We start from the raw sequence: 20,589 nt of genomic DNA, 5'->3' as shown, positions 1-20,589 counted from the left end.
TGAAACCAAAATAGAACTTTTTGGTATAAACTCAACTTGTCGTGTTTGGAGAAAGAAGAATACTGCGTTGCATCCCAAGAACACCACACCTACTGTGAAGCATGGGGGTGGAAACATCATGCTTTGGGGCTGTTTTTCTGCTAAGGGGACAGGACGATTGATCCGTGTTAAAGAAAGAATGAATGGGGCCATGTATCGTGAGATTTTGAGCCAAAACTTCCTTCCATCAGTGAGAACTTTGAATGGTTGACCAAATACTTATTTTCCACCATAATTTACAAATAAATTCTTTAAAATTCCTACGATGTGAATTCCTGGATTTTTTTCACATTCTGTCTCTCACAGTTGAAGTGTACCTATGATGAAAAGTACAGACCTCTGTCATCATTTTAAGTGGGAGAACTTGCACAATCGGTGGCTGACTAAAAACTTTTTTGCCCCACTGTATTATACTAAAAAAAAAAAACTTTTTCTTGTGAAAGTCTTTGGGAAATAATCTTTAAATCTTGAATTCACTGTCTGCTACGTCATGACCTAAAGAAAGAAACCTCAAAACATTTGTTTTATGTTTTTTATTTCTAACAATTAAGGCACTTTCAATACAATAGGTTGAGCAATATGAAATAAATCCTCATACAAAAGAAACATATTAAAAAAATCAATTCATAATAAAATATAAAAAAAAAAAATTTGAAAAGGAAATTTACCTTTGCAAACTCATTATACCGTTGGCTAAGTTTTATATTCATAAATGTAAGTTTCTAAAGTACTGCACAAGCCACAACGACATCCGTGGTTCAGCGCCCACATAAGGGCAAGGAAAAACTCACAACCCAGTGGGACGTCGATGAGAATGACTTTGAGAAACCTTGGAGAGGACCGCAAATGTGAGTAACCCCAACCCCTCCTCTAGGGGAGACCGGATGCAATGGACCTCGAGTGGGTCTGACATAATATTGTGAGAGTCCAGTCCATAGTGGATCTAACATAATAGTGAGAGTCCAGTCCATAGTGGATCAAACATAATAGTGAGAGTCCAGTCCATTGTGGATCTAACATAATAGTGAGAGTCCAGTCCATAGTGGATCTAACATAATAGTGAGAGTCCAGTCCATAGTGGATCCAACATAATAGTGAGAGTCCAGTCCATAGTGGATCCAACATAATAGTGAGAGTCCAGTCCATAGTGGGGCCAGCAGGGCACCATCCCGAGCAAAAACGGGATGGTCAATCAATCAAAGTAAAAGTACATATAAGAGACAAAAATATACATGCCATCAATCCATTTTCTACCGCTTATCCTTTTTTGGGATCGCTGGAGCCTAACTCAGCTACATTTGGGCAGAAGGCGGGGTACACCCTGGACAAGTCGCCACCTCATCGCAGGGCCAACACAGATAGACAGACAACATTCACACTCACATTCACACACTAGGGACCATTTAGTGTTGCCAATCAACCTATCCCCAGGTGCATGTCTTTGGAAGTGGGAGGAAGCCGGAGTACCCGGAGGGAACCCACGCAGTCCCGGGGAGAACATGCAAACTCCACACAGAAAGATCCCGACCCCGGGATTGAACCTAGGACTAGTCAGGACCTTCGTATTGTGAGGCAGACGCATTAACCCCTCTTCCACCGTGCTGCCCAACTTATGTTTTTCAACTTGTTTTTTTTTACTTAAACAAGTTGAAAAACTGCCCCTGCGATGATGTGGCGACTTGTCCAGGGTGTACTGCAACTTCCATCCGAATGCAGCTGAGATAGGCTCCAGCGACCTTAAAAGGGACACGCGGTAGAAAATGGATGGATGGAAGTTGAAAAATGTATTGGGGTGTTACCATTTAGTGGTCAATCGTACGGAATATGTACTGAACTGTGCAATCTACTAATAAAAGTTTCAATTAATCAATCAAAGTAAAAGTATGTATGTAGAAGAGACGATAAAAATATAAATTAACAAATAAAATAAATAAAAAACTTCGCGTATTTAAAACAACTTAAATCCCTCAAAAAAGATAATAATGTAGGGCTTTTTCAACTTTTCAACATTTGTTAATAACTTGAAATAATTCAACCAAAACTCAAAGCAAAATAAAAAGCTTTTAAACCAGTGGTTCTCAACCTTTTTTCAGTGATGTACCCCCTGTGAACATTTTTTTCATTCAAGTACCCCCTAATCAGAGCAAAGCATATTTGGTTGAAAAAAAAAGAGATAAATAAGTAAAATACAGCACTATGTCATCAGTTTCTGATTTATTCAATTGTATAACAGTGCAAAATATTGCTCATTTGTAGTGGTCTTTTTTGAACTATTTGGAAAACAAGTTACAAAAATAACTAAAAACGTGTTGAAAAATAAACAAGTGATTCAATTATAAATGAAGATTTCTACACATAGAAGTAATCATCAACTTGAAGTGCCCTCTTTGGGGATAGTAATAGAGATCCATCTGGATTCATCAACTCAATTCGAAACATTTCTTCACAAAAAAGAAATCTTTAACATCAATATTTATGGAACATGTCCACAAAAAATCCAGCTGTCAACACTGAATATTGCATTGTTGCATTTCTTTTCACAGTTTATGAACTTACATTCATATTTTGTTGAAGTATTATTAGTCAATAAATATATTAATAAAGGATTAGAATACTTTTAAAAATCTCACGTACCCCTTGGCATACCTTCAAGCAGTGTTTTTCAACCACTGTGAGATAGTGTCAGGTGTGCCGTGGGAAATTACGCAACTTCCCCTAATTGGTCCCCAAAAAATATTTTTTGCAAATCAATAATTATAATGTGTCATTGCTTGGTGTCTGTGCTGTGTAGAACTCGGCAGGGTAACCACCTAATACTCCAAGTCAGTAGGTGGCAGCTGGTATTTAATTGCTTTGTAAAAGTCGGATGGTTTGTTGTGATCCCAATATGCAGACCACAGCGGGAGGCAGTGTGCAGGTAAAAAGGTATGTAATGCGTAAACCTAAATTGAAAAAAAAGGAAAAAGAATAGGCAATGACTATGCAAAGCGAATGTAAAACTGAACTGGCTACAAAGTAAACAGGAACAAAATGCTGGACGACAGCAAAAACTTATGGCGTCCACAAAGTACATCCGTACAGGACGTGACAATCAACAAAGTCCACACAAAGAAGGATAGCAACGACTTTAATAGTCTTGCTTGCTGACAAGAGGTACTGTAGGTGCGGGGAATAGCGCTCAAAAGGAAGACATGAAACTGCTACAGGAAAACACCAACAAAACAGGAAGGGCCACCAAAATAACAGCGCAAGACAAAGAACTAAAGCACTACACACAGGAAAACAATAACAAACTCAAAATAAGTCATGACGACCTGGAGTTTAATTTTGCAAAGTTTTCTGCTGGTGGTGTGCCTCCGTATTTTTTAATGAAAAAAATGTGCCTTGCCTCAAAAAAGGTTGAAAAACACTGCCTTCAAGTACCCTCAGGGGTACGCGTACCCCCACTTTTTGGGGGCGGTTTGTTGGCAGGAGCTCTGTGCTCTTGTCATCATTTCGTGTTTCCCTCTTGTTTTCATGTGTGAAGTGAAGTGAATTATATTTATATAGCGCTTTTCTCTAGTGACTCAAAGCGCTTTACATAGTGAAACCCAATATCTAAGTTACATTTAATCCAGTGTGGGTGGCACTGGGAGCAGGTGGGTAAAGTGTCTTGCCCAAGGACACAACGGCAGTGACTAGGATGGCGGAAGCGGGAATCGAACCTGCAACCCTCAAGTTGCTGGCACGGCCACTCTACCAACCGAGCTATACCGCCCCACCATGTGTTATTATATGTATATGTATATATATATATATATATATATATATATATATATATATATATATATATATTTTTTTTTTTTTTTTTTTTTTTTTTTTTTGCCTTTTGGTCCGGGACCCTTTGGGAGTGTGTGACAAGGTGTGGCACTCTTTTTGTGGACTTCTGGATATGCCTACCGGGAGCCTTTTGGCCATGGAGACCAGCTGCTGGGTCTCTGCCACACCGGAGTCCGTTTGGAGGGACTGGAAGAGATGCGGATGAAGAGACAGGACTGCGGAACTAGCACTGAGCGCCGGGACGGACAAGCTTCACAGTGTCTTGGCTGAATGAGTAGGTGTCGGACACCTCAGTCTTCTTGGACATATCCTCGCTCATCCATGCAGACTGGACACTGGCCGAGAGTTGGTGGAGTCGGCTCTCTTGGTTGCTTTGTTGGGTCTGCTCCTGTCTCTGGTCATGCTCCCTCCACCCCAGTAGACGATGGCGTGGAACACCGCAGAGGCCACCACAGTGTATATGTTTCTTTTACTTTTTATTCTTAGCTGTATGTAGAAGTGTCTGGTTGTATCCGCTGCTTTAATGTCTTTCATATCCTTTTGGTTCTTTTATTTAAGACGGTGGTATCAAACTCAAATACAGAGCGGGCCAAAATTTTAAACTGAACAAAGCCGCGGGCCAAGGTTGAACAAATTAACCCTTCAATAGGGACCCAAACAAGTTTTGCATTGAATATTGAACAAGCAAGGCTTATATAACTTTATAGTGACATGCAAAATCCAGTTTCAAATAACAATAATTAAAAAATATCAATGGCCAATCAAAAACACAAATTTAATGCCTTTTTTCGGCGGCGGGGTTTGGTGGTAGCGGGGGTGTATATAGTAGCGTCCCGGAAGAGTTAGTGAGGCAAGGGGTTCTGGGTATTTGTCCGGTTGTGTTTATGTTGTGTTACGGTGCGGATGTTCTCCCGAAATGTGTTTGTCATTCTTGTTTGCTGTGGGTTCACAGTGTGGCGCATATTTGTAACAGTGTTAACCTTGTTCATACGGCCACCCTCAGTGTGACCTGTATGGCTGTTGACCAAGTATGCGTTGCATACACTTGTGTGTGTGTGTATGAGCCGCATATATTATGTGAGTGGGCCGGCACGCTGTTTTTATGGAAGAAAAGCGGACGTGGCGACATGTAGAGAACGCCAAAAGCAGTGCTTTTACGGCCCGCCCACAATATTATTGTCCGGGTGGAAATCGGGAGGAATTCGGGAGGGGCACTGAACTTCGGGAGTCTCCCGGGAAAATTGGGAGGGTTGACGAGTATGAGTATTAGCGGTGAATGTGGTGTTACAGCGGCGGGCCAACTCTATTGTTAATTTGATATTGCCTCAAGGGCCTAATGAAATTACACGGCGGCCCAAACAGCCAGAGTTTGACACCCATGATTTAAGATGTTTCCCTCTTTCACACATGTAAGAGGGATGTGTACTATGGCTATGACCATACTTGCCAACCTTGAGACCTCCGATTTCGGGAATGGGGGACGTGGTCGTGGGTGGAGCGGAGGCGTGGTTGGGGCAGGGGGCGTGGTTAAGAGGGGAGGAGTATATTTACATCTACAATTCACCAACTCGAGTATTTCATATATATATACATATATATATACATACATATATATATATATATATATATATATGTATATATATATGAAATACTTGACTTTTAGTGAATTCTAGCTATATATATTATTTTATTATATAGATAAATAAAATAAAAAGTTTAATTTCAGACAGCACCTATCAAATACACAGTAATAAAAACACAGTTGTTCTACTAACTGTACTGTGCTTGCTGGTTACTAAAAAAAACAACAACACTTACCTTTCACTATTTGAGTAACCTTTGTTCTGCCATTTGCGTACTGGCGAGAGTCACTTGCCGTCAGATGCGCAACACCACGTAAATCGTTGGCCAATCAAAAAGCAACCCCATAACGCTATAGCCAACCTTCACCAGGAGATGGCAACAGACAACATAGATCACTCTATTACAGACGGCGTCGCCATGGCTGTAACTTCCTCGTTCTTCTGCTTCGTCTTCTTGTGTGTGCAGTTTTTGATTAAAATCCGTTGATGTTGTAACGTGATTGGGCAGGCAAGCTGTTTATATAGTTGGAAAGCGGACGTGAAAACAGGCTGTCCCCACTCAGGTCCGCATGGAGCTGGAGGGGGCGTGGCCTCCAGCTCCGCTGAATTTCGGGAGGTTTTCGGGAGAAAATTTCTTCCGGGAGGTTTTCGGGAGAGGCGCTTAATTTCGGGAGTCTCCTGGAAAATCCGGGAGGGTTGGCAAGTATGGGCTATGTGGTTTTTTTTTTCCCTTGGCCTCAGTCTGGACCCCCTCTCCAGGGGCCCAGGCTTAGACCGATTTTTTAAATTTTATTTTATTTTAATCTTAGTCTCTGTTTAATTCCTTGCTTCTAGTCTGTTTAACCCTTGTGTAATGTTCATATTGTTGTTACTCAGCCAGCGTTTGTGGGTCTGGTGGACCCATTGCATTTTGTGGCTTTTAATGCCTCACAATCATACACTTTTACGTTAAAATACTGAACAGATGTTTATTAGGATAAGGTAAACATCTGTTCAGTATTTTAACGTAAAAGTGTTTGATTGTGAGGCATTAAAAGCCACAAAATGCCCCACATTTTATTAGGATAAGGTAAACATCTGTTCAGTATTTTAATGTAAAAGTGTTTGATTGTGAGGCATTAAAAGCCACAAAATGTAACGGGTCCATCAGACCCACAAACGCTGGCTGAGTAACAACAATATGAACGTTGTACGGAAAATTTCTCTGCCAACTTCTGCATCCCATAGGGATTCTTCTTTTGTGTTTCTGCACCTGTGGTTCCTACACAAGGTTGCAACACTGTTTGTCAACACTGTCTGCTCTCATTTGTTCGCACATTTGACCCTCTGATGTTCTGTGTACCTACACTCTGTTGCCCTCCTGTGTAGGCCTGATGTGTGTGTGTGTGTGTGTGTGTGTGTGTGTGTGTGTGTGTGTGTGTGTGTGTGTGTGTGTGTGTGTGTGGGTGGATGTGTGAGTGTGGTACACAGAACATACATTTTCACACTTGTATTAGTCAGTTTAAAAAAAGAAGGTTTTTTAAGCCTTTTTAAAAAACATCCACAGTCTGTGGTGCCCTCGGGTGGTCAGGGAGAGCATTCCACAAACTGGAAGCGGCGTAACAGCAAACCCGGTCTCCCATTGTTCATAGCTTTGTCCTCGAAGGTTGGAGGAGGTTAGATTGTCCAGAGCGGAGGTGTCATGTGGAGGATGGTGTTCCATCCATCTTTTTGCTACCCCTTGTCCCTTTCTGTTTTGTTGAGTGTGCATTACATGGCTGGTAACTGTTGCTAGGTACATAGTGGGTGAGTGGTTGTGTGTGGTACATAGAACATCAATTTCAAACACTTCTATTAGCCCCGGGTCCAGTGGACCCGGACATCTTTTACGTAATAGAAATGTGTATGGGGGTTTATGGTGTGTGGTCATTACATTTTTATTCTGATATATGTTCTTCACAGAAAATGAGCCAAAGTCAGTGAGTCTCAGTTTGAAAAATTAATAAATTGTGTCATTTTTCTTGTAATAAAAAAATGAAAACGGGTCCCACAGACCCGAACAACACACAAGGGTTAATAGATGTCATCAGTGTTTGAACTTGACAGTTGTATTCAATGTTAAAAATATTATACTGTATGTTATAAATAATTGGCTTCCATGGCTCTTTCAGCCGCCCTGCGATGAGATGGCGACTTGTCCAGGGTGTACCCCGCCTTCCGCCCGACTGTAGCTGAGATAGGCGCCAATGCCCCCCGCGTCCCCAAAAGGGAATAAGCGGTAGGAAATGGATGGATGGATGGGCTCTTTCAGCCAAAAATGTTCCCGAACCCTGGTTAAGAACCACTGATCGGTCTACTTGAGAAACACTGTTTTAAACCACAACAGCTGTGACGTCACCAACCAGCGGCTGTCTATTGGCTCCTCTCGCTGTCAATCATTGGGGGCGGGGCCAGCAACATCCCTCTGGTTCGACCGGGGAGGCAAAAAAAAGAGAAAGTTAGCAAAATGGCGGCGTCAACCTGCCTGTTTGCTGGAAAACAATAGAGGCGGAGTGGAGGGACCGAGCCAGCCGCTTTTCACCGCTTCCCGTCCACTCGGCTCGGGCTCGGCCAGGGGGAGGATTATTCGGAGAACGGCCCAAAAAATTAAGTATGCTTCATTTAAACGCGTTGAGCTATGCTCGCTAACTAGCCAGCCCCCTTCCCCAAAACAGCGCTAGCAGCTAACGGCTACACGGAGGCGGAGGATCAGCTGTTGGCCGAACAGATGCTGTAGAAAGCCGCTTCCACAGTAAGTGTGCTCCCCTTGCATGGACCGTCTTCTTCTAGTCCGCGCTCACCGGTCCTCTCTCCCTCCTCACACCCCCATCGCAGCTCGCCCCGAGGCGGGGAAATCTGCCGAGTAAGTGCCGGCAAGTTTATGAAGTTGTTAGCTCGAGGCTGGCTAGGCTAGTTAGTTTGCAAGAAGTGTTCAAATCAGCACATTTCTGCCACAAATTACTCGCTTTTAGCGGCGAAGGGGCAACTTTTTTCTGGATGTTTTTTTCTTTTTTTCCCCCCCCGCAGCAAGTGGGATTGGAGGGAGTGCAGGAATGTGCTTGTTCAGGTCGCATGTAAACACTGATTGAGAGGGCAGTCCGGATGGTTCTTTTCCCCCCTCACCGATGTCGACTTCCAGGGGCGTTAGAGTGTTAGTTCACGGGCTTCCTTAGTTCTCCTCCCCGGCGGTGAGTGCCGCTGCGACTGAAGGCCATTAGCAAGACAAAGGTCGCCTCCATGGAGCCAGCACGGGAGGCTTTGTAAAGGGCGAGGGGGGGCGGTGTGTGAAAGAGCCAGATTCAGCATTTTTATGGACGGAACCCGAGGCCCGGGGGGAGTCGCTTTTTGATTGATGATGGCGGATTTTGTTACACCGCGACACAGCGCGGTGATGGAGAGGCTCCGCCAGAGGATCGAGCTCTTCCGGCAGCATCACAACAGCTGCGAGCGCCGCTACGAGAGCGCCACGCTGGAGCGTCTGGAGCTGGAGAGGCAGCAGACCTTCGCCCTGCACCAGCGGTGCCTACAGGCCAAGGCCAAGCGCTCCAACAAGCACCGCCAGCAGCCCCCGGCCGCCGGGGAGCAAGCCGGCCAGAGGGCGCCGGGAGGAGGCGGCGGCGGCGGAGGAACCGGAGGCGGAAGCACGGAGCTTGGAGACGGCGGAGGAGCGGCTGAACAGAGCAGGAACAGCACGCTGATTGCCGTAAGTCACTTCTATCAATACTGCCTAGTTATACGTGATTTACTAATACTACTACTGTTTAGTACTACGTAATATACTAATACTACTACTGCATAGTACTACGTGATTTACTAATACTATTACTGCCTAGTACTATGTGATTTACTAACACTGCTACTGCCTAATACTACGTCATTTGCTTATATTACTTTGTACTATGTCATTTACTAATACTACGATTGCCTAGGATTATGTCATTTACTGATACTACTACTGCCTAGTACTACATGATTTACTAATACTAATACTGCCTAGTACTATGTCATTTACTAATACTGCTACTGCCTAGTGTGATTACTACTACCTACTACTATGTCATTTACTAATACTACCACTGTTTTTTACTATATCATTTACTAATACTACTACTGTTTTGTACTAAGTCATTTACTAATTCTACAATTTCCTAGTATTATGTCATTTATGAATACTACGATTGCCTAGGATTATGTCATTTACTAATATTACTGCCTAGTACTACATGATTAACTAATGCTAATACTGCCTAGTACTATGTCATTTACTAATGCTACTACTGCCTAGTACAACGTGATTTACTAATGCTACTACTGCCTAGTACAACGTGATTTACTAATCCTACTACTGCCTAGTACTCCGTGATTTGTATTTACTACTACTACCTGGCACTATGTCATTTACTAATACTACTACTGTTTTGTACTACATGGTTTACTAATACTACTACTGCCTAGTACTATGTGATTTGTTTATACTCCTACTATCCAGTACTATGTCATTTACTAATACTTCTACTTTTTTGTACTATGTCATTTACTAATACTACGATTGCCTAGTATTATGTCATTTACTAATACTACTACTGCCTAGTACTACATGATTTACTAATACTAATACTGCCTAGTACTATGTCATTTACTAATACTACTACTGCCTAGTACAACGTGGTCTACTAATACTGCTACTGCCTATTACTATGCGATTTACTAATACTACTACTGCCTAGTACTACGTGATGTGCTTATACTACTACTATCTAGTACTATGTCATTTACTAATACTATGATTGCCTAGTACTATGTAATTTACTAATACTACTACTGCCTAGTACTACATGACTTACTGATACTAATACTGCCTAGTACTATGTCATATACTTATACTACTACTGCCTAGTACAACGCGATTTACTAATACTGCTACTGCCTAATACTATGTGATTTACCAAGACTAATGCCTAGTACTATGTCATTTACTAATACTACTGCTGCCTAGGACTATATGATTTACTAAGACTACTACTGCTGAGTACTATGTAATTTACCTATACAACTACTGCCCAGTAATACATGATTTACTGATACTACTACCGCCTAGTACTGCGTGATTTACCAATACTACTACTTCCTAGTACTATGTCATTTACCAATACTACTACTGCACAGGACTTCATTGATTTACCAATACTACCACTACCCAGGACTTCAAGATTTCCTAATACTTCCCTTACCCAGGACTTCATGATTTACTAATACTTCTACTACCCAGGACTTCATGATTTACTAATACTTTTCCTGCCCAGGGCTTCATTATTTTTTAATATTACTACTGCCCGGGACTTCATGATTTACTACTACTACCACTGCCCAGGACAACATGATTTACTACTACTACTGCCCAGGACTACATGATTAACTACTACTGCCCCGGACTTCATGATTTACTAATACTACCACTACCCAGGACATCAAGATTTCCTAATACTTCACGACCCAGGACTTCATGATTTACTAATACTACCACTGCCCAGCACTATTTGATTTACTAATACTACCACTACCCAGGACTTCATGATTTACTAATATTAACTCTACTTCAAGATTTCCTATTACTACCACTACCCAGGAATTCATGATTCCCTAATACTTCCACTACCCAGGACTTCATGGTTTACTAATACATCTACTGCCCAGGACTTTATGATTTACTAATATTGCTACTACCCAGGACTTCATGATTTACTAATACTCCCACTGTCCAGGACTTTGATTTTCTAATACTATGACTGTCAAGGACTTCATGATTTACTAATATGACTACTGTGTAGTACTAAACAATTTACTAATGCTACCACTGCCCAGTACTACATGATTTATTAATACTACTACTGCCCAGTACTACACGGCCCAGGCTGTGTTCATGTCTCCTAGCAACAGTGTGGATGACCGACAAGCCAGAATGTTGTTGTTTTTATGAGGACGCTCCAGCCAAAGTACACAAAACATCTACTCGTGCTGATGAGTAGACTCGATGACTCAACTAAGTGATGGAGATAGTGTCAGCTGTCACTATGTAATTCAATTACTCCTCTTTAAAGGGGAAAGGCTTTTTTTTTTTGCCTAAAATTCACAATCCCTTATGAGATGGTGGAAAAGGCGCTACTTTGCAGAACCTTTTTACATTTGTATAATCCTGAGGATTACCATTGATTCATCTAAACTGGAAGATAAAAAACATCCTAACGGTCTGCATCCCAGTGGGAGCAGACATTGTACAGTAAGTGATTGAATATGTTCGGAGTTTGTGGATCTTGTTTACCTCTTGGCAATACTGCTACTTGTTGGATCTGCTGATCACACAGCTTCTAAAACTAGTACATTATCCTCCTTTTATTCAGCTTCAAAGAATACGTTTCTGGATCATTGTTTGTCCCAAAGTAGTCTTTGTTGTCTCTCACAAAGTCTGCCATGATTACCAGTGTTGTTTTTGAAGGGAAAAGTGAACGTTGTGATGCGTCTGTGAAAAAAATGTTGTCGTATGCTTAAAATGAGCAACATACGTGAATATTACATTTTAATATAAATGATATTACACATATAAATATATATATACATACATTTTGGTGATGATAATCATGATATGAAAATGTCATATTCGCCATTCATAGTGAACAATGGCGGCACACTGTTGTCGTCTTACACACTTGTCTTTGTTTACGTGTTTCACCGGAAAAACCAGAGAGCAGAGTTTTCAAGCGCTGGCACCGCCACTATCCAAAAGGATGGGATGCGTCGTTTTTGTTTAACGCATAGACGCCCCGTGCGAAAAACTTTCCTGTCCCCAACTTAATTTGTGCTTAGGGCAGTGCTTCTCAAATAGTGGGCCGGTGTTGCGTCAGGGAGGCCGTAGAGACAAGGAACTACCAGTAATAGCATATTTTTTAATTCTTGAACGATACACAAGCCTCCCGCTAGGTGGCAGCACAGCTCAAATTAATCAACAGGCTCAACCAGGAAATATGACCAAGTAATACGTAAGGATAGATGAGGTGCTGGGAGGGCGTGAGAAAACAATACACAAGTCAGATGTCAGCAACTCAAAGAGTAGTTTGTACGGTTAAGTAAGTAAATAAATTAATATCCGGTTTTCAATCATATTTCTATTTAGGGTGGGGGGCAGGGGTTGTGAAAAAAATGTATGTCCCAGGGGAGAGCATGCTAAAAATATAATTGATAGGCACTGGCCTAGTGGAACATCAGTGTGCCAAGTCATGTATTAATCTTATTTGGCACACTGTCTCTTTTTTCACACCCCCCTTAAATTGAAATATGATTGAAAACCTGATATTAAAGGCCTACTGAAACCCACTACTACCCACCACGCAGTCTGATAGTTTATATATCAATGATGAAATATTAACATTGCAACACATGCCAATACGGCCTTTTTAGTTTACTACATTGCAATTTTAAATTTCCCCGGAGTTTCGTCTTAAAAACGTTGTGTAATGATGACGTGTACGCAAGACGTCACACAGGTTTTTAGGAAGTATGAGCGCTGCGCACACACACAGCTAAAAGTCGTCTGCTTTAACGGCATAATTACACAGTATTTTGGAGATCTGTGTTGCTGAATCTTTTGCAATTTGTTCAATTAATATTGGAGAAGTCAAAGTAGAAAGATGTAGGTGGGAAGCTTTTGCCTTTAGCCACACAAACACACGGTGATTTCTTGTTTAAAATTCCCAGGGGTGAAACTTTACTATGGATCAGAGCGCGGTCAAGCGAACATGGATCCCGACTACATGTCAACCAGCAGGTTTCGGTGAGAAAATTGTGGTTAAAAAGCCGCTTCTTACCGGAGAAAAGCTGAGCTTGTGCCGTCCATAGCTGCCGTCGACTCCCCTGAGACATTGGCGTCAAGACACCCGTGGACACACCCCTCCGACTATCAAGTACTGTTAAACTCACTAAAACACTAGCAACACAATAGAAAGATAAGGGATTTCCTAGAATTATCCTAGTAAATGTGTCTAAAAATGCAATCGCGTTTTTTTTGTTTTTGTTTTTTTCTAGTCCGTCGCTATCAATATCCTCAAACACGAATCTTTCATCCTCGCTCAAATTGATGGGGAAATTGTCGTTTTCTCGGTCCGAATAGCACTTTTTGTTGGAGGCTCCCATTAAAATCAATGTGAGGATGTGAGGAGCCCCCACACTTGTGACGTCATCGTCTGCGACTTCCAATAGAGGCAGGGCTTTTCTCTTAACACCGAAAGTTGCGAACTTTATCGTGGATGTTCTCTACTAAATCCTTTCAGCAAAAATATGGCAATATCGCGAAATGATCAAGTATGACACATAAAATGGACCTGCTATCCCCGTTTAAATAAGAAAATCTCATTTCAGTAGGCCTTTAATTTATATGCCAAATCTTGTATTAATCTGATTTGGCACACTAATATATGAAAGTGGTTTTAAACAACATCTGGTCAATTAAAGGGGTCATATCATATTTCTACTTGTAAAATACTTCCTTCCTTGTGGCCTACATAGGGCTGGGCCAATAAAACGATACCAATCAATGTCGCAATAGACATGTCGTGGATATCAATATCAAATGCGTTCAATAAAACATTCGTTACATTATTTGGGGTAGGAAGAAACCGGAAATAAGGAAGCATGCTGAGCCTGCAAAGCAGGAAGTGGTGGTGTGAGCAATGGGACAGACACGCTAAACAGTCAATCGTGCAATAGTATCAAATATCATGTTTGGTTGCACCATCTCGCGGTTGCTTCTCTGCACGGAGTAAGGAGAGAAACTAAAGACGAGGGCTGCAGTGAGCGAATAAATTGTGGATAAAACAGGAAAAGTTACCTCGACAGTTTGGCAGTTTTTTTTTTTTGTTTTATTCAAACGCACCGTTTTGATTGATTGATTGAGAAGTTTATTGACATCTTAAATAATTGGATCCATGTAGTGCTTTAAAAAGGCAAATGGATGGTACAAAAAGCCAAAAGGCTTTTTCCATTGTGGTCCATAGTCCTTCTCATCTTTTCCTTTCAACCCGTGTCCGTTCCATATAACAACAGGTAGGAACTAAAGTGCAGTACTGTAAAACTAAAATAAATAACATAATATAAAGAATGTGCTACTTTAAAAATATATTTACTGCATAAACAATGAATTTCCATACTTAGATAGGAGTAACAGACCAAATTAGATGTGACACAGATCACATGACTTCCTGGCAGCAAACTTGTTCTTCTGAGGTTTCTCTATGTTTACATTTTTTTACATTACACTTTTACACTTTATTCGGCATTTCTTATGTTGACATTTCCTTCCCTTTCTGCCTTGATAGCTGAGGGTATTATAATCAGAGGAAACACAAATATTAACATTTAATTTTTTCCCCCCTGGTTAATATTTTTCATAGGTCACAAAAAATATTCATAATGATCAATCAATATAAAAAACTAATATTGTGATAGTTTTCAGCCTTATCGCCCAGCCCTAGGGCTACATAACATGTCATGGTGGTTCTCTGGTCAAAATGTTGCATGGATAATGTTTTATCTTCAAGCTGCTTTCTGACTGTCTCTTTCAAATGTGCCGTTTTGTGGGCTGTCTTGTTTACATGCCTCCACTTCGACAGCGTCTTCTCCCTGTCATCTTTGTTGCAGTTTTTAGCGGTTCCATAGGGAGTCTACTGACAGGTATATATTAGAACTGCAAGCTACTTTGTTTTAAAAATGGCAACAGCAAAGGATGCATGTGCACGTACGAGCCAGTTTGCCACACAATAGGAGGATCGAGAAAAAGAATGCACTAATTGACGACAGAGGCGGACTCCCGCAAAGATCTGTTTGAAAATGTAACCATGTATTGAGATATCTGCTGACGTCACAACTTGGGCAAATTCCAAACTTGGAAGAAGTATGAAGGAAGGCAAGATTGTTTTATAAACATCTACGCCATGCCTCCATGGTTTGATTTCACGTTTTTGGGACTTATGCAGATCCCAAATACACAATAACAGGTACCAATAGGTAAGAAATGTTGCTTTTGCATCAGAGGGCACCTTTAAAGAGGAAGTGCAATTGTTTTGCCTATCATTCACAATCCTTATGCAAGATACATGTGAATTGTGCAAAATAGCACTTTATGGACATAAGAGCTTAAAAAATACAAAAATAAACAATGTAAGAACATTGAAAGATGGCACCTAATGGCCATAAGATGTAACTGCACTTATTGTCCACATAGATAAACATAGTGTTCATGTATGAGATCTTGGGCTGCCAATTATGGCTAAAGTAATAATTAAGATTAATTTGATTAAAATTGAAATCATAATTACTGTATGTTAGGTAAACCAGTATTGGGGTGTGAACGTAATACCATCATGTCATTTGTAATGTCTAAAAAAAGATTATAGATTAACGTTATCTAAATATTTATAGACAAATATTATTATTTTTTAAATTCTTTAATAATATCAAAGTTTCAGCTTTTTGTCATGCCATAATATCTTTATCCCTATTTTTGCATTTTGATAGAGGGGAGGTTTTTTATTATTAATATTTATTTATTTATTCGTTCAAGTGATGTACATTTATACATACATGTAAATGATGTATAGGGACAGATCCAGTAAGAGTTTGAGCAGAAATGATTTAAGTTTGCATTACGGTCGTTGGCAAAGAAAAATTCCTAAATTAGCAGCACCGGTTTATAGCCGTAGCGTTCAAAGCAACGGAGTGGAAAAAGCAGCGTTTATAATTTAAAATTTACAGTACATGTTGTTGGCTATGTTGATTAAAAAAAGATGGATTCCAACACCGGCGCTGTTAATCGGTCGATCCTTTGTCTCTTGTTTTCATATTAGCATTTAAGCTCGCTAGTGCTAGCTTGCTTCCTGGGTGTAGGAGCAATGTCTCCACCGGTCTGTGACATTGTCAAAGTGTTATCAATCCCAGTTTTACAATAATTGTCATTTGAAAAGGTACCGTATATTCCAGACTATAAGGCGCACTCAAATTCCTTTTTTTCTGTCTCAAAACTCGACAGTGCGCCTTATGACCCTGTGCGCCTAATGTAAGGAATAAGTTTGGTCGATCTTACCGACCTCAAAGAAATTTTTTTTAGGTACATGGTGTAATAAGTGTGACCAGTAGATTGCAGTCAGACATAAGAGATAAGTGTAGGCTGCACCGTTTGATGTACTTCACCATGCGAGTATTGTTATAGTGTCATTATCTGGTGTTTTGTTCCACAAAATATGCAAAAGAAACTTTCTTACCTTCTGGGACCTGCTGATCTGTATTTGGGATCTGCATAAGTCCTAAAAAATTGCGCGCTTCTGCCTTTGTAGTCCACGGCGACACCATAGTCGATGAGCTTCTTCTCTTTCTCTTTCTTCTTGTTATGGGACATTCATCCTCCGCTGTTGCCGTTTTTATTATAAGTTATTGTAAATTTCTTGCTTATATCTGTCCGTAAACTCGCAATGCAAGCGCTAAAACATACCGGTATAGTGAGTTTGTATTATTTGCCCGAGGAACTTTAGTTATTAGAGAGTTCCGGTCGGACGTTTTTCCACAGGACGCATTTTCGGTTTTGTTGTTGTTTCCTGATGAGGAGATGCTGCTCCGTTATTAATTGAAGTAAAGTTTGAATGTCATTAAAATTAGTTAGCGCCATCTTTTGACACTTCTTCCACTCGCGTCCTTGCATGCTACACCGCTACAACAAAGAAGACGCTGCCGAAGGTGAGCCACGTAAATAAGACTGCGGACAAAACGGCGCATCTGGAAGCGACTGTTCGAAAGCGGCTTGAAGATGATCTGTAAAACCTCATCTATGCAACAGTTTGACCAAAGGACCACCATTACATGTTACGTAGACCACAAGGAAGTCGTTTACATTTAGAAAAGAAATTAAAATAATAATATGACTCCTTTAATGAGCCTTATAATTAAACCTTATATGTGAAAAAAGATTTGTAAAAAATAGACCATTCATCGGCAGTGCGCCTTGTAATCCGGTGCGCCCTATGGTCCGAAAAATACGGTAATACTAACCATGAGAAATTTTACTGCCCTTTATCACGATACAGTTTAGGGCTGCGAATCTTTGGGTGTCCCACGATTTGATTCAATATCGATTCTTGGGGTTACGATTCGATAATATATCAATTTCTTTTGATTCGATTCTCGATTCAAAAACTAAATTTTTCCGATTCAAAACGATTTTGTATTCATTCAATACATAGGATATCAGCAGGATCTACCCCAGTCTGCTGACATGCAAGCAGAGTAGTATATTTAAAAAAAATTTTTTTTTATAATTGTAAAGGACAATGTTTTATCAACTGAATGCAATAATGTAAATTTGTTTTGACTATTAAATGAACCAAAAATGACTTATCTTTGTGGAAACATTGGACACAGTGTGTTGTCAATCTTATGAGATGTGATGCAAGTGTAAGTCACTGCGACACTATTGTTCTTTTTTTTTATAAATGTCTAATGATAACGTCAATGAGGGATTTTTAATCATTGCTATGCTGAAATTCACAATCATAAAAATAATATTTCAGCTGTGATGCCTTAAAATATGTGTTTTCTAATATAACAAATTTCAAAAAGTTTTATGGTCATAATACAGAGTTTTACAGTTCCATTTTATTTATAAAAAATATACTTGGATACAATTTAAAATGTATATTATACATACCTTGTATATATTCACGGTAGGAGAGGGGTTGGTTCGTCTGCCTCACAATACGAAGTTCCTGCAGTCCTGGGTTCAAATTCAGGCTCGGGATCTTTCTGTGTGGAGTTTGCATGTTCTCCCCGTGACTGCGTGGGTTCCCTCCGGGTACTCCGGCTTCCTCCCACTTCCAAAGACATGCACCTGGGGATAGGTTGATTGGCAACACTAAATTGGCCCTAGTGTGTGAGAATGTTGTCTGTCTATCTGTGTTGGCCCTGCGATGAGGTGGTGACTTGTCCAGGGTGTACCCCGCTTTCTGCCCGATTGTAGCTGAGATAGGCGCCAGCGCCCCCCGTGACCCCAAAAGGGAATAAGCGGTAGGAAATGGATGGATGGAACGACGGATGCTGAAATTATAACTAATATTGATACTGTTGTTAATATTAACTTTTATTTCAAATATTAACTTTTATTTCACTACTTTTGGTTTGTTCTGTGTCGTGTGTGTGTCTCCTCAATTGCTCTGTTTATTACAGTTCTGAGTGTTGCTGGGTCAGGTTTGGTTTTGGAATTGGAATGCATTGTTATGGTATTGCTGTGTAGAGGTTTGTTGGATTGATTAAAAAAAAAAATCGATTTAAAAAAAAAAAATGAGAGTCGATTCTGAATCGCACAACGTATTCGATTCGTATTCGAATCGATTTTTTCACACACCCCTAATACAGTTTATCCTTGCATCCCTAATGGTGAACAATTATTGGTGAACTTTAACCAAAAATAAAGTCATCACTCCCACTCTTTAAACTCTTGTTGGACTTTGCTTAAAATAAATGCTTTGTAGCCTTGTTTTATTGGCCCTAAACTCAATATTAAAATCTGAACATCTATGACTCTAATTTTCTTCGTCACCGATAACACAAAGCTTTCCTCAGTTTTTCTGTATGCTACATCAATGTCCATCCATCCATTTTCTACTGCTTGTCCCTTTCGGGATCACGGGGGGTGCTGCAGCCCATCTCAGCTGCATTCGGGCGGAATGCAGGGTGCACCCTGGACAAGTAGTCACCTAATCACAGGGCCATCACAGATAGACAGACAACATTCACACTCACATTCACACACTTGGGCATATTTAGTGTTGCCAATCAGCCTCCAAAGACATTCTACATGAATATGTTTCTCTTTTAATTGTTAATGGTTGTCGGATCTGCGATGAGGTGGCGACTTGTCCAGGGTGTACCCCGCTTTCCGCCCGATTGTAGCTGAGATAGGCACCGGTGCCCCCCGTCACCCCAAAGGGAATAAGCGGTAGAAAATGGATGGATGGATTATTGTCGGATTACCTGTCATAGTTCTTTAGGTTTAATTTGAAAAAACAGTGGAAGCAAGCTGTTCAAGCAAAAGCAAAACAGTTTTATACGTTGTGCATTCTGTTCTTGTACGGTACTGTACTGTGACTTTAAAAATGGTGGTACGTACTCCCTAATACACATCGTACTTTACATGAGTTTATGTTGTCACCGTGATAGAAGAGCAGCCACAACAACCTCAGCATTCCATTGGTGATAAGACTTCATGCATACTTAGCATTGTTGTGTGCAGCCCACATCCAAGAACACCAGACACCTTGTTTATCCAGTGTGTTGCCGTTGGTTAATAACTATTTTCTGTACTCAATGTAAACACACTTTCTTTGGGAGTAGGTAGTGCAGGTAGCGTTATCCCTTAGCAAGTGCTACAGGTTAGCATCGTTAGTTTCAGTTGACCACGGTGTGTTGTTGCGTGATCACTGAAGTAGACGAGACACTAATAGCCTGAATGTCGTGCCCCCCCACACCCCTTCCAAGCAGGTGTGTTTCCATGGTAACCAAAGGGAGGGCTCAGACCAGTATTTCAGGTTCCAGAGGTTGAGTGACTCACAGAAGCCTCTCAAAGAGGAAGGCAGACATGTCATTGTGTGGATTTGTCTTCTTTGCGTGACGCTGGTAGGGACATTCCTTACAAAGCGGTCGCCGTGTAGCTGCTCGCACGCACGTCTTCCCGGTGAACGAGCTAATGGTCTGGTGTCATGTTGATTATGTCATCATAACCCCCCCACTCCCCACCCCCACCACCACAGCACAACTGGACCAGGAGCACGTCTCTGATCTAGACTGTGAGGATACCGGTCCACCGATCAGGAAATTCTCTGCATAGTTTAGTGGTGCCCGCCATGGCGCCTTTGTGCTCATGTGACTTACTTCTCTGAGGCTGGAGGACAGTTCATTCATCAGACTTTTACAAGCCCTCTCTTACATTTTTATTTTATGGCAATAATTAGCTTTTTGAATCCGCTGCAAAACATATGTATTCATCACCACAACTCTATTATTCATGTCATCATAACGTGTCGTCTATATGAATTGAGTT

General features: G+C 40.9%; 1 protein-coding gene across 1 annotated transcript in view; it reads left to right on the top strand.

Annotated features, from left to right (window-relative positions):
• Positions 1 to 7,893: 7,893 nt before the first annotated feature.
• maml1 (mastermind-like transcriptional coactivator 1) overlaps positions 7,894 to 20,589 on the top strand; it is a 33,497-nt gene continuing 20,801 nt past the window's right edge. The window contains exon 1 of the mRNA XM_061892151.1: positions 7,894 to 9,162. Within this exon, the coding sequence (XP_061748135.1) occupies positions 8,812 to 9,162 (351 nt within the window). The 5' untranslated portion in view covers positions 7,894 to 8,811. The remainder of the gene's footprint in view (positions 9,163 to 20,589) is intronic.

The sequence above is a fragment of the Nerophis ophidion genome, linkage group LG29 (assembly GCF_033978795.1).
Source record: "Nerophis ophidion isolate RoL-2023_Sa linkage group LG29, RoL_Noph_v1.0, whole genome shotgun sequence".
Lineage (NCBI taxonomy): Eukaryota > Metazoa > Chordata > Actinopteri > Syngnathiformes > Syngnathidae > Nerophis > Nerophis ophidion.
The sequence above is the reverse complement of the archived record's forward strand: the minus strand, read 5'-3'. Positions and strand labels throughout refer to the sequence as shown.